General features: G+C 36.6%; 1 protein-coding gene across 5 annotated transcripts in view; it reads right to left on the reverse strand.

Annotated features, from left to right (window-relative positions):
* TRPC4 (transient receptor potential cation channel subfamily C member 4) overlaps nucleotides 1–27,096 on the reverse strand; it is a 168,284-nt gene that overhangs the window by 45,154 nt on the left and 96,034 nt on the right. For 4 of the 5 annotated variants that reach the window (XM_082365313.1, XM_082365312.1, XM_082365314.1 and 1 more), the window contains one exon: nucleotides 5,605–5,941. In XM_082365313.1, the coding sequence (XP_082221439.1) occupies nucleotides 5,605–5,941 (337 nt within the window). Of the gene's footprint in view, nucleotides 1–5,604; nucleotides 5,942–27,096 lie in introns of those variants that run through there. The other variant, XM_082365316.1, reaches the window with a different exon arrangement.

The raw sequence follows: 27,096 nt of genomic DNA on the forward strand, positions 1-27,096 counted from the left end.
CACTACTATTACTATTATTGTTATTCTGAACTAACAGAAACCACTTCCATCTTACCTCCAATCTTTTACTCTGACCCTCCCTCATTTCCTATGCACTCCTCTTTTCCTATCTTTTCTCCTCTTCCCTTGAACCATCAGAACCACAGTCATCAAACATTCTCCCAAGGCCTGTAGATTTCACTTGTTGGTGCACCAAATTTGTATCGCATGTATGACCTAAAAGACTTAATTTTCTCTCCAGTAAAGAAGTCAATACTCTGTAATGGCTTATCTGGGAAAAGAATCTAAAAAAGAGTGGATATATGTATACGTATAACTGATTCACTTTGCTGTACACCTGAAACTAACACAACATTGTAAATCAACTATACTCCAATAAAAAGTATTAAAAAATAGAAAAAGAAGTCATTTGGTCAGCAATAGTATGTGCACACTGAACAATTTACAACTATATAAATATTTTATTGTTTGAGATTTTACTGTGTTAGTCTTGATAAATCTTGGTAAAGATGACTTTAAAATTTCTTCCTCACAGAAAAACAGGAAAATGAGAATTCTATGTCATGCTGCAATGATTATCTGGTTTTCTGGAAAATTAAAATATCCCTTTAAATTAATAAACAGATGTTCTGCAGCTGTGTTTGAGTTGTCCATATGTGTCTGCAGCTAGTTTGCTGAGGTGGTTAGAACACCTTGCCAAGGGAGAGAGTGGGGAAATCTATAGACTTGTTCCTTATAATTCTTAATTTGGGGGAAGATGGATAATTGAAGAGTGAGGCTGAAAATACGAGTACCTGAAGCCATGTGATCTTAATGCCTATTAGACAAAAGATGAAGAAATGGTCATAGGAAAGAAAGAATATATATAGGATTGTTTGTCCCTGAGTCTTTATCTAGATGTGAACATGATCACCATTTTTCATTTTCCATTTTCAATTTGGCAGGCCTTGTTGAAATTTTCAGATTTGTTAATATCAACCCTTTAAAAGATAAAAATATAAAATAAATTATGAAAATGAGAGGCCAATTTTGTTGCAGAAAAATTGTTAAATAAGTATCTATTATAGGCAAGACATAGAATCTGGATCTTATGAGCAATTCTTAATTTATGCCTAGAAATTCACTAGAAGCTATTTTTAACAGAGCTCATATATCTCTTCCTCTGATATATCTTTTCCTCAGTTCACCATTCTCATCATGCTCGGCATGCACAGATTTATAAGCTATATAATTATGGCATATTCTTAAGCACACACATAATATCAAGTCACTTCGGCAGCCATTCGGCAGTATTCTTATTGGGAACAAGGTATTTCCTGCTGTATTAATAGGATAGCTTTCATTAACATTCTACTTCTTTTGTGGAAAATGTTATCAATTTCATATTCTCTTTGCTAAGTGATAACATAAGTCTACATCTGGATGTTTCATATATATGCACGCTTTTCTTTTTTTGCAGGAGAATAAGCTATGACACAAATTTGATTGTTACAGTTGAGTTATAATGGATTCTGTGGAAAAATCCAATCTAGTTTTGGGAAGGCTTTAAAAATTAGCATTCAAAAAATTTTTTTTCTCATTTTACTCCACATTATCTCCAGAAACAAATGACATCTACTGGAGTTAAAACTTCTGCTGTAATTTAGATGAATTCTCATAATACGCATTCTACATATAACATGCTATATTTAGTTTGCATTTAAATTCTATATAAAAATGAGTTTCTCATATGAATATTATATTCATTTCACATCCTTAGTATTATATTGTTAAAATCAAACCCTTAATAAATTAAGAGCCTTGGGGTCATGACACAACAGAAAATAGAAGTAGCCATGTCTCTAATCTGACCCCAGGCTTCTTTTAATCCATCACAGTCTTCCTGGTGATACTTTCTCTCTAAACAATTGAAAAGCATAGCTCTGTTATCAGGCCATATGCATGCAGGATGAAACTGTTGTTTTACTTTTTACTCTAGTTCAAATGGGTAATTTGACAATCTGAGAAATATACTGGTGTCTATCTGTCTAGAATCTACCTTTCTACTGACAGAGTTCTAACGGAATTATCTGTGATTAGTTTTCTTTGTTGCTTAAAACTGTATCTCTCAAGACGGCCAGAATCATAAGTTTTATCCCTGTATCAGGCTTTTAAATTTCTTTGCTTATATGCTAAAGTTCATCCTGACAGCAAACATAGGTAAGAAGATCTCTAGAGGTTATTTGATGGGAGAAAAGAAGAGTTGATAACCTTCAGTCTGAAGGAAAAATAATTCGAAAAGCTTTGCAGGAGATGAGCTACAATTTATCAATGACACTACAGCGAAAGGATATAAGGACCACTGTAGATTCTCTTCTAAAGATATCAAACTCAATAGACTTCAATTTATATAGTCAAAAAGATGTTGAACTTCAACAGGAAAGAGTGAAAATGACACAGAAACATTTTTCTCCACTGTACTAAATCACAAGGTATCTGGATCTGTAATGTTGTATAAGTTCTTATTGTTGAAACACAGCAAAGTATATAACATGGAAATTCCCAAGCAAAAACCATACTTCTTCAGATAAAGGGATTGATTTGAGAGGATAAGCTTTAAAGTTAGAAAAATTTTCTATTCAGAAAAGTTGAAAATTTATGATATAAATATATAAAACAAGTAAAGCAAAAGTCTTTTTGCCAGGATAAACAAAATGAGAGGTATCAAAGTAATCATTTCCCTTAAGCTACAGTATCATAGGTCTGGGAAACATCTGAAAATGGAAGGAAAGGAAGTTTAGTAAAATGAAAAAATATTTCTTTACAAAGCAAGCAGCTCACAGAGGTGACATGAGTTGAAAACCTAAGTCGGTTCAAGAAGACTTGAGAAAAACCCATGCACACAGCTTCATTCAGTCACTGGGAAAATTAACATGATGAGGGAAACACAAGCCACACTCTTCTCCATAAGTCGTGAAGTCTTGTTATTATAAGCCTAGAGCCTTACAATGCAGGGACCATGAAATGTACAGTCACTCACTTTACCAAACAGCAGGACTGAGTGAGGCAATATAGAAGGTTCATTAATATAGTCATCAAATGAGACCATGCTTTTTTTGCATCTATCACACTTCTGGTAAGAGGTTAAAGGATTCCTACCCTGTTGTCTTTAGCCCTCTTCCCTCCACCCATCCCCTCTCCCCACCAACGAAAAGATCAATTTTCTCTGCGCCAATAATGATAGGTCCCCAGGACAGGATAATAGGACACAGTGGGACTGAAGAAGTTATCACTCTGAATCTTTCATCTTATTGATGAAAACACAGAAAATCCTGAGAGATTGTGTCCATCCATAATTTAATAGCCTCTCAGTGGTAGAACTTGGACATGTATTCAAATCCAGTTTTCTTCTACAGCCAAATAACATGGAGAATACCCCTTATAATCATGACTCTAGCAAAGCACTTAGAACTCAGTCTTAGATATGAGGCACTCAGAATTCACCAGGCTTGATGAATAATCTGTTTTGACAGATCTATTTGATATAGAAACATTCTTTTTCTCATGCTCTGTTATTTAAGCAAGATGATCATTCATGGGTATTTTTTTAATTCTAGAACATCTCTTTTCATCCTAAAAATTCCCATATAAATGAACTCGCTGCAGCAGGATATCTTCAGAAAAGGTTGCCTTTAGCAGCTACTTCTTTTGGCTGGAACTGTAGTTCTCATAATTAAATTTATACCTTATTTAACCATTCAGCTGAGATTTGGATATGGTTTCTTCTAGCCAATTTTCATGGAAAATTATGTTACAAGTTTTGCATGTAGGAGGCAGCCAATGACTGTTTTACTTGGATGAATTATTCAAAGTTTGGAGCTTCTAACTTTCATATTATTTACCATTTCTGATATTATATCACATATCTCATTGTTTGTTTATTATCCATTTCTTCCAGTAAAATTTAACCTTCATAAGGAGAAGAGATCTTTTCTTTTTTCTTTTCCTTTCCTTCCTTCCTTCCTTTCTTTTTTTTCTTTCCTTCTTTCTTTCTTTCTTTCTTTTCTCTCTTTTTTTTCTTTCTTTCTTTCTTTTTCTTTCTTTCTTTTTCTTTCTTTCTTTCTTCTTTTTTTCTTTCTTTCTTCTTTCTTTAATTTTTGTTTCACTATTGCCCTGTACGGCCCTTAATCCATAGAAAGTACCCTACATATTTTCATTGACTGCATAAAGAAAAGACTAGAAATATTATATCTACTTATGCTGCATTATATCTATACCATTTTTCAAAGTGAAATGTTCTGTGTTTCACTTGGGACACCAGGATTTTTAGACGTTCAATATAAGTTACACACAATGGGAAATTTGACTTCCAAAATCTTCCTTATGAATTGTTCCCAAGAAATTTTCTATGAAGAAAACTTAATAAAGAACAGATTCCTACTGTGAGATATTTAATTTAAATGGATACAGGTAGGATAATTTTATATTTAATATCAATTGCTATGTCACAATTGTTTTATTCAAAAAGACATTTACAGACTATATAAACCTTCCCAAGATCACACTTTACTTCAGATTGAGAATGTATTTTATTTTAAAGTTCACTTGAGAAGGGTTATTTTTTTATTATTAGAAATATTTGTAAAACATCAAATCTTGTTCCTAAGAACTTTTCTTGTTGTCAGTACTTAACAGTATTTGTAATCTTTAAAAAGTGTATCTATCTCAGATTCAGATACTGTCTTTTTTTTTTCCTGCCTTTTCCTCATTTTACAGTCTCTCCAGCCGTTTTGACAGTTAACCCAAACTGATCTTCTGAGACTGTGAATCATTAAATTTGTCACATATTTGCTAATTACTAAGTGCTGAGATGGATATAATATCAGAGAGGTTTAAAATGATGAGCTAAATTGAGAAAAATGTGATTTCTCAGCAAACCACAGTAGGATAGAAGGAAGAATACTTAAAATTTAAATTTTAACTATGACTTCAATAACAAGAGGAAAGGAAAACAAGGTTTTTACCAGCTACTTTGAGGTTTTCTACCTTACCATGATTTGCTGCAGATCTAAAACAAAATTTCTTTCTATGAAAAGAACAGAGAGAGATGGACGATGTCCTACTGTTTAATTTCCTATTATTTTGCTTTACTATATAGTTTCAAAGATAAACTTAAATGAATTGATTTTAAAAAATGGTTACAGTTATTTTATGTGCAGAATCACCAATTCTGCAGAGTAATTTGTACTTTTAGAAGGTGTATCTGTTAAGAAAATTAAAAAGATTATTTACATATGGCTAATGAGACATGTTGAAAGGCTTCAGAAGACAAACATACTAAAAAAAAACCCCCAGAACCCAGAGAATCATTCACGGGACCTGAAGTCATGAAAATCTGGAATTCTAAAACCTAAAGTTACGTCTTGTAGGCTGCATTTGGGGGCAGCTCCACCGCAGTTTGTAAAGTGTTTATTTAGCTTTGAGGATTAGGACTTGGAGCTACAACGGTCAGAACCTGTTTTAAACATTCCTATGTCCCCAAGTTTAATGAATATTCTTTTCTGAGCAACAAAATTCCATGGCAGTAACACGTTCGGATTATATTTTCTATAGTATCACATTTACCCAGGACCCATGGTAATATCATCCACTCGACGATGGTTGGTGGTGGACCTTGCCTGTTCAAGTCTGACCTGTCGATGTGCTGAGAGGCAAGCAGCAGCAGGAACAAAAAAGTCAAATAAGATGCTGTGTGGCAGATGAACTTGATAAATGGCTTTCGGATGAACAGTCCGAGGGGGCTTTTGGGAGCTATAAGGTAGCACACAGAGAAGACGGGAAAGAGAAGTCCTATTATGAAACACGTCACCATCTTCACGGCCCAGTGTCTTCTCCTCCAGCCGGGAAACTCATCGTACCAGCGAGATGCCAGCAGTTGTTGACAGTTGGGCTGAGCAACAAACTACAGGGAAAGGAAAGGAAAAGTGAGAGTCAGGGTTACACGCAGGGGCTCCAGCTCATCAACAGGAACACAGTGTTATCGTTCAAGTCACAAGTTCTGTTCAAAACATAAAATAATTTTATGTTTACACCATCATAAAGTGCTTTAAGCCGTTCTGTGAACAAAGCTCATTTATTGAACATTTTATACCCACGGCAAAGTGCTGAGTGCTTAGCCAGACACAACAGGGGTCAAAATACTATGGCTGTACCTTAGGAAGCAAAGATAGAGCTGAGGACTAAGAATATCCATAGGATGTATTGATAACTGAACAGAGCTGTGTACAAAGATATACACATATATGTGCATATATAAGAATTGTGATATATATATAGGTATATGACATGAAGTAAAAAATGGTACTAGTGGTTATTTCTTGGTTTAGTGGTTATTTTCTGGTTAAGACATTATACTTTTTTCCCATTTTTATACTGGGTGTATTTTTAATATTTTCTACAATAAACACATCAGAAAAAGTAAATATATTTTTAATTGGGTTGAGGCAATAAGAAAATCATAACTGAAAGCATATTACATTACCAGGATGTAAATCATCATAGCTGAATTTGGTGGAAATAAAGCAAATACCCTACCTAAGTATAATCAATTACCACATACAAAACATTTCACAAACATGACATCATTTTTATCCTGCCAACATGTTTGAGATGTAGCATAGATCTTACTCTATTTTAAGGACGAAGATGGGGGGCTTATATGAGGGCTATAAATTTATTCAAGAAGATTACATATCTAGTAAATGATGAAATGTATGGCTATCTGGTCCAAGATTCTTTTTTTTCTGTACATGATCTTTCTCATTGACACTGACAGCTAAGCATTATATAAATTCAGAGGGAGTTTTCTCTTCCAGATGGAATGGTCCAAAAATGCTTCCCAGTGGGTCTGCGCTCTGAAAGGGGAGATTTGTATAAGCAGAGAAGAGAGGGGAAGGCAAGGCACGCAGGTGAGAAAGTGTAGAGTGTGGTTAAGGGATGCCCTATGGACACTTTGGACTGTAGTAGAAGCTTTAGGCCCTTGTTAAGGGACTCAAGAAAGTTCTGTTGGCATCAAAAATAGACCCACCCTAGAAGCAAACTGAACACCTGGCCCTTTCATGGGACTCTCCCTGCCCCAATATTTCCTATTTTTCTTCTTCAGTCTTAGACTTTATGGATCTCCTTTAGGAGACCCTTACTTGACCCTTACTCTTTCTGATGGGTACACAGAAAGTGGCTTGATGATCATAAACAAAAAGCTGTTTGAAAGTGAAAGGAGAGACGGGTGATTGATTAAAAGAGCAGTTCAATAGCTGAGATGTGCAATCATATGGGCTGGATGTCAAATGAGTTCTCATGCAACTGTTTCTCTTCATTTTGTCTTAGATATTGTGTTCATCAAAAGATATAGTGGGCAAAGCCACATGTATAAATGGAATTAAATGTATAATAATAGGTTCAGCAAGTACAGCTAAAACAAGATAAAACTGCATTTCTTCAAGACTGGGATGATGGGGCTCGCCTCACTATTTTGTAAGTAATTTATGAAAGTAAGCTTCAAGCTCCATAGTTAGTAAAGTTAAATTTTATAATCCAAAGAAGAGCTTTTCTTAACACATTCCTTGCCTATTATTTTGGTCAGAGTCAAGTGTTTGAAAGTCACAATAGAGCTTTTGCTGATATATCTGTGGAGTACTGGTCATTAACAAGTTCTGTTCTCTTAGTTAGTTTCCCTCACCCCCGCCCAACACACACACATAATCCTTCACGTCATCATTTTATACACAAAGCATAGTCTACCATCTTTTTGCTATTTTCTCATATAAAATATGTTCTGCAGTTTTCTTCATTAGAATTTAGCATGAAGACCATAATAGAAGGGAATTAATGAAACTTATGAAAAATGCAAGATATAATGAACAGTTGCTATAATCTCAGTAATTCTCACAGATTGAAGAAACACTATAAGGGACTAAGCGCGAACAACACATCTGACATGTGCAACAAAAAGTAAAAGAAAGGGATGTACTTTGTTCAACACGGTCTGGGTGAATTCTAGGACTAACATACTCTGCCCTTCTTAGCCCAAATCTCATTAGAGCATGAGACACCCCAGGGCAATTGAGCAAATAACTTTATTGGGAGCACTTAAGATTTGCTTGGAAAAATATTTCCGTTGCCTAATACACAAATATAGACCGTGTTAAATTACCTAGAAGAAGCAAATCATTTAATCCTCATAGAACACCTGCCATTGCCAAGCACTCGGTTAGCCTTAATTTTTACTAACGCTTTTTCTTAAAAGATCTTTTTCTTTAATTATTGGAAAGTATATATCTGTGCTTAGTAAATGAACAGTGTACAGAATTTTTTACCAAACACAGACACAGTGAGGTTTACATACAGGTAAAGAATAGAGGCAGGATAATATAAGAAGAGCAGGAGTGGGTGTGTTTAATACACAAGTTTCCCAAAATGTAGATATTATTTGGCTACAAATTTGTTCTAATCTTAAGATTGAAACAACTGCAAAAGTATTCCTAAGAATCGCTATAGATCTAAATATTCTCACAATGGTTTTACATCCTTCTTCTTCTACACCTGTTTGCTGCATGTCTACACCAGCATTCTCCAAATTGTAGCCCATTCATTAATAAATATTTCCATGATAAAAACAGTTACCAAGTTAAAGATTAAAAAAATTAAAACTTTATATTACAAAAATTTTCACAGCGTTTAACTGTTAAAGTAGATTAAAGCACTTCATTTCTCTCATGTGTCCCTTCCATCCTTCTTTCCTTCTGTTCTTTGCTTCCTTCCTAGATGCTTCCTTCTCTGTACTTTGTTTTTCCTTTGTCTCCCCTCTTCCTGCCTTTTTTTCTCTCTTTCTCCCCGCCTCCTCATCTCTTGGTTTCCTTGGATTATTTAGAGACTACTCAGCTGTATGCCAACCCCCTTTGAAGGACCCCCTCAGAGGGGACCACCCTATCTCTGTGACACTTGCCACTGGTCCATTCCAGCAAAGCCCTCTTCAGGTGGGCCCTCACATTGCCTGCTGGGGAGCCTAGAGTCGCTCCTCCTCTGCCCCATCTTTCTATTGCACGGTGAGTCACGGGAACCACCATCTTCTTTACCATCCCAGGACTGCGGGAGGTGGGGTTTCTTTTAAACACATCGTGTTACAGGCCCTTCTCTCTCTGCAGTCGTTGGCCGATTCCTAAACAATTCCTGCCATCACATTAAAATTCATATTAAAACAATATAAACATTCAAATTAACATTTGTGCCATGAAACTAGAAAGGACACTCTAAAAAAAGAAAGATTTCCTCTCTTTCAATAACCTTTAAAAATTTTTTAAAAACCTAATTTCATGATTATTTATAAAACTGTTGAGTCATGGAATTTTAAATATTGAAGAAACTGTGAAGATTACTGAATCTAATCTCATTTTTACAAATAAAGTGAATTCCAGTACCAATGATTGAAAAACAACTACTCAAAGTACTAAAACACCCCAAACCTAAAGAAAACAAATAAAAAATGATGAAGAGAAAGGAGATAAAGCTGAAAAGTGAAAACAAACAAAAAACAAACCCAAACAACCGAGAAACCTCACTGCTATGTGGCGAGGAATTAAAATATTAATTGGATATGGACAAAATAAGATGAAGAGAATTCAAAAATTAATGGAGCTCTGATAATTAAAATAACTATAGATTAGATTTCCTATTTGTTTTTTTCTTCATCTTTTTAGTTTTTCAATATATTTTTCTAGTTTAAAATTTTATATCCAAAGTTCAGGCTGTGGCCATATTCTCTAAACGAGCAAAATCTAGATTCTGGAAACAACCGACCTGGCACCTTAGTGCATCTTGACTAAGTCAGATAGTTACATGGGAGTTTCTATTGGCTGTTGGACGATTATAAAGAAAGTTGAAACTTTTGGGTTGAATGAATTAAAGTGATTTAGGTAAGGGCTTAAAAAGGACTGCAGATTCATATACATGCCAGTTTCCTCTGGGTCTTACTATTTACTTCTTAGAATTTCAGAAATAATCTATATCCTTTGGGGTTTTATTTCCTCTGCCCAAGAATGTTTTTCGACAACTCATTTTGTAATGTGGATAACAAGGCTTAAGAATGATTTGTAGGCAGAAGAGCTTCAGGGAATTACTTTGTCCATAACTGAAAACCTTTTTTTCTTCTACTTCTGCCCTTAACTCCCTTCATAGCTGCCAATGGCCTTTAACTGTCTGGGCCTTTCTCTGTTTCCTAGAGATAGCTCTAGTTGTGTTCCTAATTAAAACAATTCTCCAGTCTCCTTGAGCATGGTCATACTGCATAACTAATCACTCACCTACTTCATTATTCAAAGCATCATTTTCATCTGGTGCTCCCTAGTTTGATTAAGCCAACAGTACTGTGCATCATCTATGAGTGGGGCATTGGCTAGATAAGTGGGGAGAGGACCGAGATCTGTAAGAACCAGATATATCTGTCTTCTAGGATCTCAAAATCTGTTGCGTACTGATAACGTGACTGGGTAACTTAAATACAGAGCATTACGTGACTTGTTAGAAAAGAGGTAGAACGTGTAGGAGGAATTATGCCCAATATGAAATAATCAGGGAAGATTGAAGAAAGGAAGCAGAATTTGCTAGTTAAGCCTGAGATAACAAGTAGAATTTTGACAGGCACAGCTTGGTAGGTGGATGTGTTTTAATTCAGATTTAGAGACTATCATGTTAAAAACTTGAGGATGGAGATAAGCAAGTTCAGATGAGCAATCCCTTGTTCTAGAATGTTACATTCAATGGTGAATATGCTAGAGATGTAGTATAAAGGGATACTGGGGCCATATATCAGGATACAGATAAAAATGTTTATTGAGGCAATTTCTCAAGTCTAAGTCCTTGCTGCTCAGTGGAGGCCAAGGCTGGCAATACCGAGAGACAACTGTACAATCACTTATAGTCTTATACACAAATATATAAAATTTATTCACTTTCATTGAATTACAGAGTATTGCACTTATGCCAACTTTAATATATTTACATATTTTATAACCTAATTTTAATGAATATAATGTCACAAGATGGGAGATTAGTTTAAAAAGATTTCTATAAGAAACTTACACTGAGAAGATAATAATAATTCAGGCATATGGAATCCAATAAAATAACTAGTTGACTGAGTTTTTATCAGTGTCTTTAAAAGGTAAAAAAATTAATGAAGATTTAATCATATCTGAGATGACATTGGCTAAGAAGCCTGAGATTAGTCAAGAAGACTGATTGATAAACTTTAGGTTCTTTCCTCCGCAGGATATTGGCCTACAACTCCCCTGGCTCTGTCAAGTCAAAGAATCTCCTATCCAGTCATCAAATCACATGATTATTTTCCTTGGACAGGCATGTCAAATTCAGATTTGCAGATTGGAATTCAAGGAATAACTCAAAGCATATCACTAGGGCACCACTTCTGATGTCTACATATCCAGAAGGGAAGATGACAACTAAACTCCATTTGACAGTGCTGGTGAGGCGGGGGCAGGATTCAACTTCTTAAATCACTTCTGGGCCTAAATTCAAAATTGGTTTGGCAACTGAGCTAGGATGATGAGTGGGCAATAACGGGAAGCAGAAAATGCAGAGACAAAGGAAATATGGTGGGAGGTGATAAACCCAACATTGAATACATTAAACTATTGAACTTGGCAAACAAACAAAATGAGACTTTGGTAGTGGGAAGGCAGAGTCAATAGATATTGTTAGTTCTTTGAAAATCACAAAGGGCAGCAGTTGGTAGAAATTCCACGTCTCTTCACCAATAACCCTCTTCAGGGTGCACATGAAGAGTTGTTTTAAACTATCATGGAAAAGAGATGAAAAACCACCAGTCATTTCTAAGTGGCTACCTAGATGCTTTCTTAAAAATGAAGAGAGATGTGGAGGCAGACAATTATACAGTTGTTTTTTTTTTAAATCTTTATTGGAGTATAATTGCTTTACATTGTTGTGTTAGTTTCTGCTTTATAACAAAGTGAATCAGCCATACATATACATACATCCCCATATCCCCTCCCTCTTGCATCCACCCTCCCTATCCCACCCCTCTAGGTGGTCACAAAGCACCGAGCTGATCTCCCTGTGCTATGCGGCTGCTTCCCACTAGCTGTCTATTTTACATTTGGTAGTGTATATATGCCAATGCTACTCTCTCACTTCGTCCCAGCTTACCCTTCCCCCTCCCTGTGTCCTCAAGTCCATTCTCTTTTGAAGGAACCACCATTTGACTGTTGAATCATGTAGGTGAGTAATAGGTGAGAATGGTAGATGGAAAACAGAGGACAGCTTGTTCCTGGTTCTGGCCAGCCCTCAATGGGCTGGTTTTCCAGTCTCTGATGACAGTTTCTGCAAGAAGAGTGGCAGTTCAGAAAGCATGGTCCCCTCTTAGTCTCCTGGAGGAAAGCCTACTGAGGACTAAACTCTGCTCTATTATCTGCCATGAGGACAAGTATCTAAGAGGCAAAAAGAGGCACTACAGGAATGAATTCTAGTTGCTCTTTTGAGATGAAAGGATACAGTCACTCATCTTTCCCCTTTTCTATCCCTTTTCACATAATTTCAAGACCAACTATTTCTGAGAAAATTTTAAAAAGAGACTAACCATGGTATGTGTGAATAAGAATTTGGAGAAAATGGAACTCTCATACATCGGCCATCAAAACGTAAATGGTTGGACTTCCCTGGTGGCACAGTGGTTAAGAATCCGCCTGACGGGGCTTCCCTGGTGGCGCAGTGGTTGAGAATCTGCCTGCCAATGCAGGGGACACGGGTTCGAGCCCTGGTCTGGGAAGATCCCACATGCTGCGGAGCAACTAGACCCGTGAGCCACAACTACTGAGCCTGCGCGTCTGGAGCCTGTGCTCCGCAACAAGAGAGGCCACGACAGTGAGAGGCCCACGCACCGCAATGAAGAGTGGCCCCCGCTTGCCGCAACTAGAGAAAGCCCTCGCACAGAAACGAAGACCCAACACAGCCAAAAATAATAAATAAATAAATAAAAATTAAAAAAAAAAAAGAATCCGCCTGCCAATGCAGGGGACACGGGTTCGAGCCCTGGTCAGGGAAGATCCCACATGCAGTGGAGCAACTAAGCCCGTGAGCCACAACTACTGAGCTGGCGTGCCACAACTCCTGAAGCCCACGAGCCTAGAGCCTGTGCTCCACAGCAAGAGAAGCCACCACAATGAGAAGCCCACACACTGCAATGAAGAGTGGCCCTCGCTCACCACAACTAGAGAAAAGCCTGCACGCTGCAACGAAGACCCAATGCAGCCATAAATAAATAAATAAATAAATAAATAAATAAATAAATAAATAAATGTAAATGGTCAACCACTTTGGAAAACAGTTTGCAGGATTTAAAAAAAAAAAAATTAAACTTACACTTACCATATGATGGGCTTATTCCAATTCCAGGCATTTCTCCAAAAGAAAAGAAGGCATATTGCCATACAAATACTCTCATACAAGTGTCATAGTAGCTTTGTTTTTAATAGCTAAAAAGAAGAATAATTCAAATTTCCATCCACCAGTGAATGGATAAACAAAATGTGGTATATCCAGGATGTAATAACGTACAACATGATAAATATAATTCACATGGCTGCATGTTATATATGAACATTGTTAAGAGAGTAAATCCTAAGAGTTCTCATCACAAAAATCTTTTTTCTATCTCTTTAATTTGATATTAATAGGAGATGATGGATGTTCGCTAAACGTATTGTGATCATCATTTCATGACGTACGTAAGTCAAATTATTATGCTATGCACCTTAAATGTATACAGTGCTGTATGTCAATTATATCTCAATAAAACTGGAAGAAAAAAATGTGGTATATCCATGCTATGGAGGATTACTCAGCAATGAGAAGGAAGGAACTACTGATGTTCACACATGGTTGAATCTCAAAATAATTATGCTGAATGAAAGAAGCTGGAGGCCAAAAGAGAATATGCTGTATGATTCCAGTGACAGAAAGCAGATCAGCAATTGCCTGAGAAGGGGTTGGGGGGCGTGCAGAGAAAGATCATAGAAGGGCAAAAGAAAACTTATGGGGGTGACAGACACGTTTACTATTTTAATTGCGGTGATGTTTTCACAGGTGTACACATATTATAAACAACTTACCACAGTATTCACTTTAACTACGTGCAACTTACTGTGTGTCAATGTTACCTCAATAAAGTTGTTCAAAAATGGCTGCCCCTATTTTGCTGGTGCCAGAAAGCACATTCAGAATGATCTACCTCCAATCTGTTACCAGTCTTACCAAGTTGGCTTCTTTCTCTTGGATTCGTCTCATTTTAATTTCAATTCCACTACCATGAGATATTATCATAACATCAGATATCATTATTTCAGACTTAAACTAGGAGGAAAAAAAAAGGTCTACTTTCTGCCAAAGCCTATTAGCCTCTGAGTTCTTTCTCCAACTAACCTATGTACCATACCGCTGAGATGAAGGGCCTTGCAAAATGCAAATTTAACTGTGTCTCTTTCTCAACCAAAAGTCTGTACTGTCATTTCATAGTCTCCAGGAAAAAGCCCCCAGTTTATGTAAGGCCTACCAGGCCCTGAGCTCCTTTACCATAAGACTCCTTTCCTCCATCCTTGCATATTTATACTGCAGGCGCACAAACCCTTCAGAGTGCTCTGACCATGTCTGGACCTTTCCTACTGTTGTACGGTTGCACGTGCTGATACTTTTGCCTGGAATCATCCATCTCCTATTTTCTCAGAGTAAATTCCTGAGTCTTCCAACTCAGCTTCTATTCATCTGATCACGCTTAGAGTCAACTGTTCTTTTTCTCGGTACTGATATTGTTCCTTGAACATACACCTACAATTGCACTTCTTCCTCTTATCTCCTGCCTCTTAATCATGGGTTGGAGTGAGCTATTTGACGAGGGTCTGTCATTTTTCATCACTTGATCCTTCCCACCAGTGCCTGGCCCTGAGATGTCAATGGATGTTTTGTCAATTGAATTAACTGCTGAACATAGCTCAGGGTTTATGAATCCATTTAATTAGGCACTAACCGCTCCTGTAAGTTCCACGGAAAAGCCTGGTTGAAATCATTAGCCTCAACAATAAGAAGGGCACTTTATATTCTTGCGCTTATTTCCAGAAAATACAAAGTTAGCTGCCTCTCTTTCTTCTGAATATAATGTTAATTAGTCCAGGCAGCTTCCTAGGAGATCCATGGTGTTGCTTGAGTATAGGATGAGAAGGCTGCCTCAGTCTAGGTTAGAGGCCAGTTCTTAGAAGCTATTGAAAATCAAGTTGTTCTTGGAAAATACATCTTTACAAGGAATCCAGAGGCAGAGTATTTCAAGAAGTTTCCAAGGAAATATATTTCAGAGAAATGTAGTTCAATTCCATGAGAATCAATGAAAGAGGGACGAGAACTTGAAGTGGCGAACATGGTCTTCAGGACTCTGTGATCCTCGTAACAGTGTTTTTAAAAAGATAATAATGATATTCTTTTCTCTACCTTTCTCTTTTGTGCAATCAGAGGTATGCATGTCTGATGTGTCTGATGAAAAATGTAAGAAAAAAAAGATAAACCAACCTCAAGGAACTCATTTCCTTGACTACAAAACCATTGGTCTGGACTTTTATGCAAAAAAAAACGCTGATGTTAAAAATGCATACATACAAACTACAAATTTTTAAAATTCATTTTTAGCCTCTATATGGAGGATATTTACTGTTCACTATTCATAGAGAATTGAAACACTTTAAAAGTAGATTTAAAGTTTTATTCTCCTATGTCATGAACATATATCAGACAACATCTATGGATAGGTTAAAGCAAGTTGTGTATTTTGACTTGGAATTCTCCATACCCACTATCATTCTGTTCCGAAAGGTAATTATATCCCCAAACTTCATTTCATCAAGTTGTTAAGCTTCTGTAATACAATCTGTTTGTAAATTAGGGATTGCCTCTAAAAGATTTTCAGTAGTTATCTTTAAATATGACAAGATGTGAACATTTCCTACGCCAGCACCAGTATCCATTCCAACCTTCCCCCACTGCCCCATCCCACCACCCATGCTACCACAATGCGATTCAGGTGGTCCTACGGATGGTCATCCAATAACTCTTGGTCCTCCTGCTAACCTGGGATGCCCAAAATTGCGTACCCCCTTTCCTAGCAGCAGAACCAAGACTGTCCCTCTAGTTCTATTTTTATTTATATATTCATAGCTATACTTAACTAGAAAGGGTCTGATTATGAGATGAAAAGAATTCATACAAAATGACAGCGAATTGCATTCACCTTAATCTTTCATTTGCATTTAAGAAATAATAAAAGATAGTGAATGACAGAAATTTAGGTCCCAGAACTGAAGGAACCTTGCCTTTCTGCCCTGGGTTCTTCCCACCACGTGTCTTTGGTCTGAGTCTTCTGATCTAACTGACCCTGGCGAGGAAGGGCAAGCAGTCGGCATGTCTTCAACCTTCAATGCTGGCGCCCTCTCTATCCTACAGTAGGGATTAGATTTCTTGATTCAAACAAATGAGAAGCTTCCATACTTGTTAGTAAATAGAGTTACAATCTCAGCAAAAATAAAGATAATGATAATTACACAGAATGCCTCTTTTTTTTTTTTTTTTGGTACCTAGACTTTCAGTCAAAAGAAATGAAAGCTATGAGGAGGTTTACAGATGCTCAAGAATTTCTTGCTAAATTCTTCCCTAGAGGTGGAAAGTCCATTTGATGGCAAGCAGAACCTATCTGCTTCATATCATCTAGACATATTATTGCCAACTCTGAGTAACTATTTAACCACCTCCAAACATTTATAATGCAATTTCTGGTGCATCATGCATATGAGGAAGGTAGTCAAAATGTTTACTTACATTTCTGTCAGGATAATTTTACTTTACCTAAAACATTGTTAAAAGCTGAAGATGGTTTGAATTCTTTTTCCTTTTACTAAATTTACTAAATTAAGACCACGATACATATTCTGGACATTTCCGTAGGCACCTCATTCCCTAATCCCAAAAGAATTCAAAATCACAATAGGAATTCAAGAAGGGAAGATTTTCATATCTATTCCCAGAATTTAAGAACAGTGAGTAAGGGTCTACAAAACATAATATTTAAATAAGAAGACCTAATTTTCAGTACATCATTTATTTAGTTAGTTGAAAGTTAAAGTCCCCAAAAGTGGCAAAGAAACTTCATTTTTCTCTCTCCATATAACTAAATGGCATCCAAGTAATCTTGGCCTTCTCAGTACACTGAAGATAGGTTTCTTATTTAGCAAAGCACTAGAAAAACTTTTATGACCTAATTTCTTGGGATTGACATAGTCTCGCTCTTTCATCTTCAGCATGATAATCTTCTGTTGTGTCTGTACAATTTATGAGTCTGCCCAGAGAAGGAAATGTCCTCCTCCAACTGGAGCGAAGTCCAAGGCAAAATTTTCCACCCCAGGACATTGTGGAGGCAGAAAACACCGGGCAGGGAATCATGGGGAGTCTCTTTTGAGACAGTTTTCCAGTGTCACTGCAGTCTTGGCCTCAAAAGGTGGCTAGATGTTTAAAGATCGAGAATATTTTTGAGTTGGAGATCTGGAACATTCACTCATTATCTAAGAGGTGATAATATCTTCTGGTACTAAATGTCAGTGTCCAGACACTGCCCAAAACCCAGATTTGAAAGGAATTGAGAACATCACAAGGATCTGCCAATTACATTAGAGAGATGTCAAGTACAAAGAATAAATAAATAAACCCCCCCCCCCAAAAAAGATAGTCTTATCCTTGTGAAGAGTATGGAATTAATATTTAACAATATTATTGATAATAATCACTGTAGAATTACTATATAAGTGACAAAGGCAAAACTTTGTATGTGAAGCAACTAAAGAATGAAAAATTACATCCTCTTTCATCACTCACTTTTCCTCCTTTCACATACATACTCAAGCTCCAGAAATCCTCTGTCCCAAACGCAACATCCTCATTCAACCACTTCAGTCACCACCCCGTCTTCTTCTTCTTCTCTGGCCGGGATTCATTCTGAGAAAGCAGTCCAGGATCACCCTTCATAGTGGTGGGCTTTCTATATATATTTTTATATCAGCATCAACTATAATATATAATATTATAGTTAACTCTTTACATCCAATAGAAATTGGTATATTTATCTCTGTATACCTCCATACCAACTTGATACTATTTATTTCTGTATCTATAATGCTTTGCAGACTTTCTGGTACCAAGATGATTCTTGAGACATAGTTTTAGAATGAATGAGTAAATATATGAATGGCAACAGTAGAAAGACTGACTTTATCCACTGCTTTCAAAATTGTGTCTAGGTTATTTTACGGCTTTCATGCTGCTCTGTAGCATGGAAGGAGAGGCTGAACCTAAACATATGGCTGAAGGCTAAAGAGAAAAGGGCAAACAATACAACATTCCTTCTAAAGGAAGTCAAAGGTCTATAGCACAGTATGCAACTGGCTTTTCTACTCTGTCCTAAGAATTAGGAAGAAGATTATTTTCTCAGTAAATAAACATGATCATGATATATGGAAAAGGAACTACTTACTTTAATTCTGTTACAAACTAATTACCGATTTCTGACTCTTGCTGGATTATGAGATTTCTACTCTCCTGGTTTATGTAAACATTGAGATAAGACACTGATCCCCGGCTCATGCATAAGACTTGTGCCTAAGTGTTGATTGTGACTGTATTTTAATAGGCAATGCTTGAAGAATAAAGTTAATGAAAAAATGCACAAAACTTTTTTTTTTTGGCTGCTGGTTTGAGTTTTAGAAGGAGCTTCTTATTTATGTTTTTCAGATTTTGAGAAGATAAGTACTACCCCTACCACCAAGAAAAAAGTAGTTTATAAAATTTTCTCCTTCTTATTTTTCAACTATAGTAGAATTCGTTTGATAGCTTTGGTGTGAAAGTTATTTGTTTTCGCATCAAAGAGAAGGATACGCTTAGAAATATAAATACCAGATGATTATTTCCTAGCAAAGTATACTATTCAATGTATACAGTCTGCTTATCAATCATGTTATTTGTCCCTTCTCCTGTTAGAAAAATCTTCAGCTGATGAGTAGCCTTCTTTATAGGGCTTGAAATCTGGGATGTATTTGACACTTGGATCCTACTTCAGTTTGGACAAACTACATTTCAAGTGCTTAACTGCCTCATGTAGCTAGTGGCTATGTACTGACAACACAGGTCTAGTTTTTTCAAATTATAGACTAACAGATATCTTTTGAAATTAAAAAAAAAAAACTCTAAGAGGATCACTGAGCACTGAATGCAGAGAGCCAGCAGCTCTTAATAAAAAGTCTATTCTAGAAGAGAGTGACTGTACCTACTTCCCTGGCAGACCTTCTCTCCAAAGGGTGACAAGCAGGTAATCAACTGGATGTAATGATTTCTGCACGTCTTCTCCCCCATCCCCCAGTGCTACGTGGTGCAGAGCATTTGCACTCCTCTCTCCTCTGTATAGTGTCTGTTCCTTGCAGTGCTAAAAAGAGATTGAATAATGCGGCTCAGTAAGATTTCAGAGTGCAGCATCCAGTCACAGATCTCTGTTCCGAGGATATACTTTGGAGGCAGACAACCCCGCCTAGGCAATGAGATGGCCTGACGGCTCCCACTCATTTCTCATGGGCACCCGATCAATAAGCAATCCACTGGTGTTAGTTGTTCCTATTTGAACATGTAAATAACACTGGGGTAGTCCAGCCTATCAGTCAGTGCCATCTTTGAAATGTAACATTTTTTATCAGCAAATCAGATTACTTTCCTCCTTGCTAAGATTATCTTTACGAGCACGGGTGGGCTGCTCAGTTTTGATTTGGGAGCACTTCCTCACTGGGTTGGCCTGGGAGAGGTCCTGCCAAAGGGACATTTGGAGACCCTAAGGGCCCTGGAGGAGGTAAGTCTAGAGATGGGTGACAGGCCAAAATGGATAAGATGGGGGCAAATTAACAAACATCTCAAATGTCTGGGATCTTAAAACTGTAAATGCCTGGCTTATTATTTATCTGCTTTTATTTCTCAAAGGAGAAAGAAATATGTGAGGTTTGTTTTGTAACATTTATGAGGCACAAGATTGAAAAAGCTGGATGAAAAGCAAAAACACCGGTTCACATACACACACTCTGTGTCAGACATACCAAGATTTGTCTTTCTTAGAAAGTTAGAGTGGAAGGTACTTCAAAAATCATCAAGCCTCACCTCTTGGCTTTACAACCAGGAAACTGAGGTCCAGGAAGGTCAGATGAATTTTCCAGAGCCACAGAACTAGTTAACGGCAGAGGCAAAGGTAGTTCCCTATCAGGTGTGGCGCTGACTGGAATGCAGGGTGAGGGGCAGGAGCTCAGGATGCAAGTCAACCCCCGAATGAAGTCAAAGTTGCAGATCTATAATCCCAGCTCAGTAGTTATAGACTTTGGATAGTGGCAGTGAGATGGTAGCGATCTACCATCACCTTCTGCCATTTTGCATTCTTTTATGTAGATAATGAAAGATACCAAGTCAGTAATACTGGTTTAAGCAAGTTCTAAAAATTGAATGAAATAAAACTAAGCATTCGGTTCCAAAGTACCGGCTTTGCGGTCAAGAGGGCTTTTCGTTTCCTTTTCTTGATCTTCTGAGTCCCTGGGATTGTTGCAGATGCCGTTTCTCATGCTCTAGATAACTAATAACCTTGAAAGAAAAAAAATAATCCCTCCAAAGAGAAATGAGTATTTCCACTGCCTAGCCTCTTAAATCTTACTTGATGTTTTCTAAATGGAACTAAAAGAATTTCTCAGAGTTAAAGGATTGAGGGAGAAGAGTCATTTTATGTGGGAGGAGATGTAGTAGTTTGGATGTATATAATCAGGGGGAAAAAAAGAAGAGAAGCCAGACAGAAGAGAAAAAAAATCCTTGGGTGCTTTGTTTTGTAGTTTAGCTTTTCTCAAACTTTCCAGATAGGGCAGAAGTTCTAGAAGGTCAAGGAGAGGAATCACTTATTGATCCTAAGGGTAAAAGGGGTAATTTTCTCTGCTAAACGAGAGATGTGCTCAGGAAGATGAGAAGATGAATGCAGTAACCAAGCAGTGACCACATTTAATAAGAATCTGTGCATCCCTCACTTCAATTTCAACACTTATATAGGAAGTGTCCAGGTTCATCCTTATGCATCCTTTTCCCTAGCTCCAAGGATTCAAGCAATCACTGAGAAGTACGATTTTTTCCCCTACATTTCTATTTCTCACTCTCTCCTCTTACCACTTAGCCCAAGCTACCATCATGTCTTATCTGAAACACTTCAGTTATTTTCCCCACTCTATTCTAAACACGGCACCTAAAGAGATCTTTTCAAATCACGCATTTAATCATGCCACTTCCCTGCTTAAAGCCTTTTAAAAACTTCTTGCAGCTTTGAAGATGAAAACACGTTCTTAATGAGGATATGGCTGATCTGGTTCCGGCCCCACCACTCCACAGGGTTTTGCAAACCACTCGCCCTATGGTTCTCTGTGCTCCGGTCCCTCTGGTGTCTCCATCCCCACAGAATGTGTCCCAGATGATGCTCGCTTAGTCTGCAATGCTATCCATACCCCCAACCCCTGCCCACCCCACGCCTGTACCTCTTTATCTCCCATTTCTCATTCAGTCTGTCTGGAACATCTAGACTAGTTCAGACTGCCTGCTGGCATGGTTATATACCCGCCAATATACTCCTTCATTATACTTTTCAAAGACTGCCCTCATACACTTATTTGGGTAATTCTTTTTTTATATTATTCTCTTCCACTAGACTACTGGGTATATAAGGGCCAGAACTATACTTGTCATACTCACCTCTGCATTTCCGATGCCTAACAATTCCTGGCCTGTGTAGGTGCACCAATAATATTTGTTTAGTGAATGATAAATAACTACATGTATACATGCATAAATACATGAATGAAAGCAATGTGATTCTTATCTCTCCTCCCCTAAAATAGTTCTCAGTGTCCAAATGAATTTACAGAACTCTCACAGCCTGAACGTGGAAGCTCTTGTCTATGCTTAACTTTCAGATTTGTCCACCCTTTTCCTGGGACCTACACCTGAATATGGCTGGATGGTATAGTATGAGCCACCTGATGTCAAAGCTGAGAGAGACATGCCATTTGCAGGCTAGACATGCATATCACCTGTGCCAATATATAGACCTATAAGGAAACCAACAAGGTAAATCCTTTTAGCTAGGGTTGAATAAGGAGCAAATGAATACAGAAATCTTTCGTTTCATAGATAATAATAATGTGGTACTATATTAAGTGTGTAGGCTCCAGGACCAGAAAAAAGACCTGTCTTTAAAATGAAGATTATAAAAATAGTGGCCATGTTTTTTGAAGAATAAAATGAAACAGAGTCTAAGAAGTGCTTATCATAGTACCAGGTGCAAAAATATTATTACTTCTTTCCTTTCTCTTGCCTTCCCTTACCTATGCACATGTCTGCATTGAGGCATTACACAGCTCAAAGCAATTTGCAAGTATTTCTGTATTCACTCCCAACTCTGCAAAGAGAGAAGTGGGTTTACTAAATTGGATCATGTGTTACTTACTCCAGGCATTGCATTTGACCTTATAATAAATTATTATTCACTGGATCATAACATCATAGGCAGTTTCGACACACAAAACTCCTGAGAAATTTGCTGATTGAAATGTGATCTTGGTAATTATTCAGAATTGGCAAATATGAGAAACTGTCTATCTTTCTTCTCCTATAACTGTATATGGAGGTTTGACTGTGGCCGGAATTGAAATGCTGACTAGGAACTATCCTTGCCAACCTTTGAATGACACAGCAAATGACTCAGAGGAACTGTGGGAATGTGCCTCGGCGTCCCGATCCTTCTCAGGAGCCAAGGTCAAGCCCTAGGCTTCCTATTAATTTTTTACACGTAGGCTTATGGTATGTTCTTAAGAGCTTCTAGACTTGATAAACCTTTGCTGGAATTAAACATATTGTTTTTATGTGTTTGTGTGTATTTTTAAGATTAAGAAGAACATGAAACATTTTTTCTCTTTTAGCTGCAAATCGAAAGCAGAGAACAAATACTATTAAAAACAAATTTTAATGTTTTTCCAAGAGAAAGTACCTTCTGTGCTTGCTGTGACTTCTTGTATAGTCTCCTAGATGAGGTAATTGCTTGGGCTATCACTTTACCCTAAAGGTCTACGGAGATTTTACATATTAAACAAATATAAGAATTACAAGTAGGAAGATGAACAAGTTCATTAAAGAGTGGGTGCTTCCTGATATAGGAGAAAAAGAACTGGAAAAAAGTTAAATTGGTGAATGTATTTGATTATATTAGTAGTTTTCCTAAGGAGTGTAGAGATACATTTCTATCTTACTACTAAAAATTCCTAGTAAAGCCTCTAAGTTACTCAATTTCAACTAAATTTTCAATTAAACTTTGAATCCTAAAATTACAAATCCATTCTCCTCAGGCTATTCATTTAAATGTACACTTCTATTTCATACCAGCATCCTTCAAGCACAGGTTTCTTTACCATACACTTGCCTACAAGGGATGGTTCGTGAACTATGCTTATAGTTCACTGGCTTTGAGTTTCTAGCCAAGTTTTATATAAGAAAACTTCAAAACTGCTTTATTCTTTTTCAAAATAAAGTTGAACTCTGAACTTATATAGTATATTTAAAAAGTGATTGATATGAACTCTGAATCTATCTAGCATATCCAGGAAGTAGTTAATACTATGCGTATGTGGTGGGGCGTGTGTGTGGGGTTTACCCTGAGGATTTTAAAGACATTACTGGTGAAATATAAACTTTGATTCTTAAATATTTTTGACATGAAAAGTCAGATAAACATCTTAAAAAAACACAGTCTCTCTACTTAAGAGCTATTTTTAATTGTTACACATCTCAACAAGCATGCTATTTTTAAACTAGGAAGCTGGAAAAAAATTTATTTTTAAATTGTCCTCTGTGAGTTTATTTTCCTCATAGCTGTTTCTCTTGGGTACATCTAAGTTTTGTGGGTTTTTATTTTATTTTTGGGTTCATATAGAAGACTACAGTAAGAGAGAATGGTAAAATATAGACTGAATATACGTTTATACACAGATGTACACTTTAACTCTGACATGGTGATGTAGGGTAATGGTAAAATAATACATATAGGTGGGAAAAAATCAGTACTAGGCTGCCCAGTAGATAAAAGCTTATTTCTATGACAATATTTCACATTCACCATGTTTTACAGGGAGCTATGAGAGAGAGACATAGGTTCAAGAACAATTTTCAAAATTGTTAATAGAATTTCCTCCTCATCAGTGAATTACCATAATTTAGAGATTTAAGATAGTTTATACTGGAGTCTTTCACAAAAAATGAACAGCTAATAGATGAAAGTATCAGAAAATAGTTTTAGAACAGAGTACTACTGCTGTTTTACAAAGTATTTAAATATATATTTTAAATACTATTGGTTCATTATTATTATTACTAAAAGACAATCAGTGAAGGCTGACCCCTGGATGATTCACATGGCAAACTAGCAGACAAGGACTTTAGAGCACCTATTATTACCCTGCTCCAGAAGGCAAAGAAATATATCGTCAAAATAAATAAAAACATAAGAAATCTCAGCAGAGAAAGAGAAACTATATAAAAGCCAAGTGGAAAGCTTAGAGCTGAGAAATAAAATACCTAAAATTTAAAAATATTACTGAATGGACATTACAGTAAAATGGAGATGACAGAGGAAAGAGTAAGTCAATGTGATTAAAGATCAATAGAAATTATCCCATCTGAAGAAAAAAAAGAAAAAAAATGAAATAAATGAATACAACCTCAAGAATCTGTGGAACAATATCAAAAGGTATCATTGAAGCCTCAGAAGAATAAGAGAAAGAGAATGAGTCAGCAAAAGGATATTTGAAGATAACAGCCTACATTTCCCCCAAATTGGTGAAGGAAATCAATTTACAGATTTAAGAAGCTCAGAAAACCTCAAACAGGATAAAAATGAAGAAAACCACGTTAGGGTACATAATATTCAAATTTCTAAAAAGTAAAGAATAATAAGGCAATCTTAAAAGTTGCCTGAAAAAAAAGGCACATTACATAGAGGGAAACAGCAAATTAAAATTATTGCTGCCTTTTCATCAGAAATTATGGAGGCCAATAAAAAGCCTGAAAGAGAAAGGCAAAAACTGTCAATGCAGAAGTCTATAATCGGCAAAAACCTTCTTCAAGGATGAAGGAGAAACAAAGACATTTTCAGATAAAAGAAAACTAAGAATATCAGTTGGTAAATATGCTAAGAATTCTTCTGGTTGAAAGGAAATGATTCCACAGGAAAACTCAGATCATCAGGAAGGAATGAAAAACATAAAATGCAAATAGATAAAGAAAAATTTTTTTTCTTATGATTTAAAAAATGTACATGCCAATATTTAAGGCAAAAATTAAAACACTGTCTTGTGAGGTTTGTAATGTATGGAATGTTCCTGTAACTAGAGCATAAAGGTCAGTTGTATGGGGTAAATGAGCCTGTTCTGGGGCAAAGCTTCTACATTTTACATGAAATTATACAATATGAACTCTAAATAGATTGTGAAAAATTAAAGGCATTGTAGTAGACATAAGAATGGCCCCCCAAAGATGTCCACATCCTAAGTCCCAGAACTCGTAAATATGTTATGTTCCATGGCAAGGATGAATTAGGTGGCAGATGGTATTAAGATTGCTAATCAGCTAACCTTAAAATTGGGAAATTATCCGGGATTATCCAGGGGGGCCCAATGTAGTCAGAGGGTCTTTAAAAGATGAAAAATGGTGGTAGAAGAGGAGGCCAGAGTGATGCTCATGGGAAGGACTAAAGCTTTTGCTATTGCTGACCTTAGAGATAGAAAAAGACTTTCATGAGCCAAGGAATGTGGAAAGCCTCTAGAAGCTGGAAAAGGCAAGGAAACTTGAGTCTCAACTGTAGCTTCCAGAATGAATGAGGCTTGCCAATACTCAGTATTAGCCCATGAGACCTGTGTCAGATTTGACATATAGAACTGCAAATGATACATCTGTGGTGTTTTGAGCTACTATACAAGCAGCAAGAGAAAACTAATAAAGCAGCAAGAGAAAACTAATAAAGGTATATCTTGCAATTCTTAAAGCAGCCACTAAAACCCAATGCAAATATCTACCATGGATCTTAGGAGGAAAGAGGATTCCAGATACGAGCCATTCCTGGTAGAGAGAAAGCTGATTCTGTTCTTGGCTTTGGGCTTGACAAGCTGAGCAATAAGGCTGTTATTTTCTTCTTCTCAAAGAAGTTGAATAATATCACAGTATTAAGGCATTATATCTTATGCATCATATTTATGGAGGCGTCCTCAAGCCCTGAGACAGTTTTGACTATGTTTTCCAACACTTCTACCTGGAGTGGTTATTGGGTTGCTTAGTATGAAATTGATTAAAATAAATAAATATAAAAAGGCAGCTGAATCAGCACTCTCCAGAACTGATAGCTGAAAGTCTGATCCTGAGGAGAGAGACTTCAAAACTATGTAAAGGACAGATTTCTGCTATACTTTTATATAGGCCTAAATAGCTATTAATATCAGCATTTTAAAAAATCCTAAACTTACAACTAGATCATAGAGTACAGTAACTGAGGTTCATTCCAAAGCTCTGAATTATAAAGAAAATGTTATGCTCTGTGAATTTTGTTTAAAAAAGAGATAACATTGTACATTTTCAGCCAATGATTCTCATATGAACTGATGACATTTTAAACAAAAAAATGTTGCCACTTAAAATTCAACTGTATGGAATGTTATTAGCATTATTTTTATATCTCTCCATTCTCCAGTAGACTTGGATAACAGACTTGCTTTCATATTCACTCATTGCCCTTTCTGAAATGGGTTGCCAAGATTTTCAGACACCCAATCCACACAGTCACCACACAGAAGCTAGATTACTGGCCTTATCTCAAAGCCAAGGCTGCTTATGTGTCCTGGGATA

Source organism: Balaenoptera borealis (genome assembly GCF_965194805.1).
Source record: "Balaenoptera borealis genome assembly, chromosome: 18".
NCBI classification, from domain to species: Eukaryota; Metazoa; Chordata; class Mammalia; order Artiodactyla; family Balaenopteridae; genus Balaenoptera; species Balaenoptera borealis.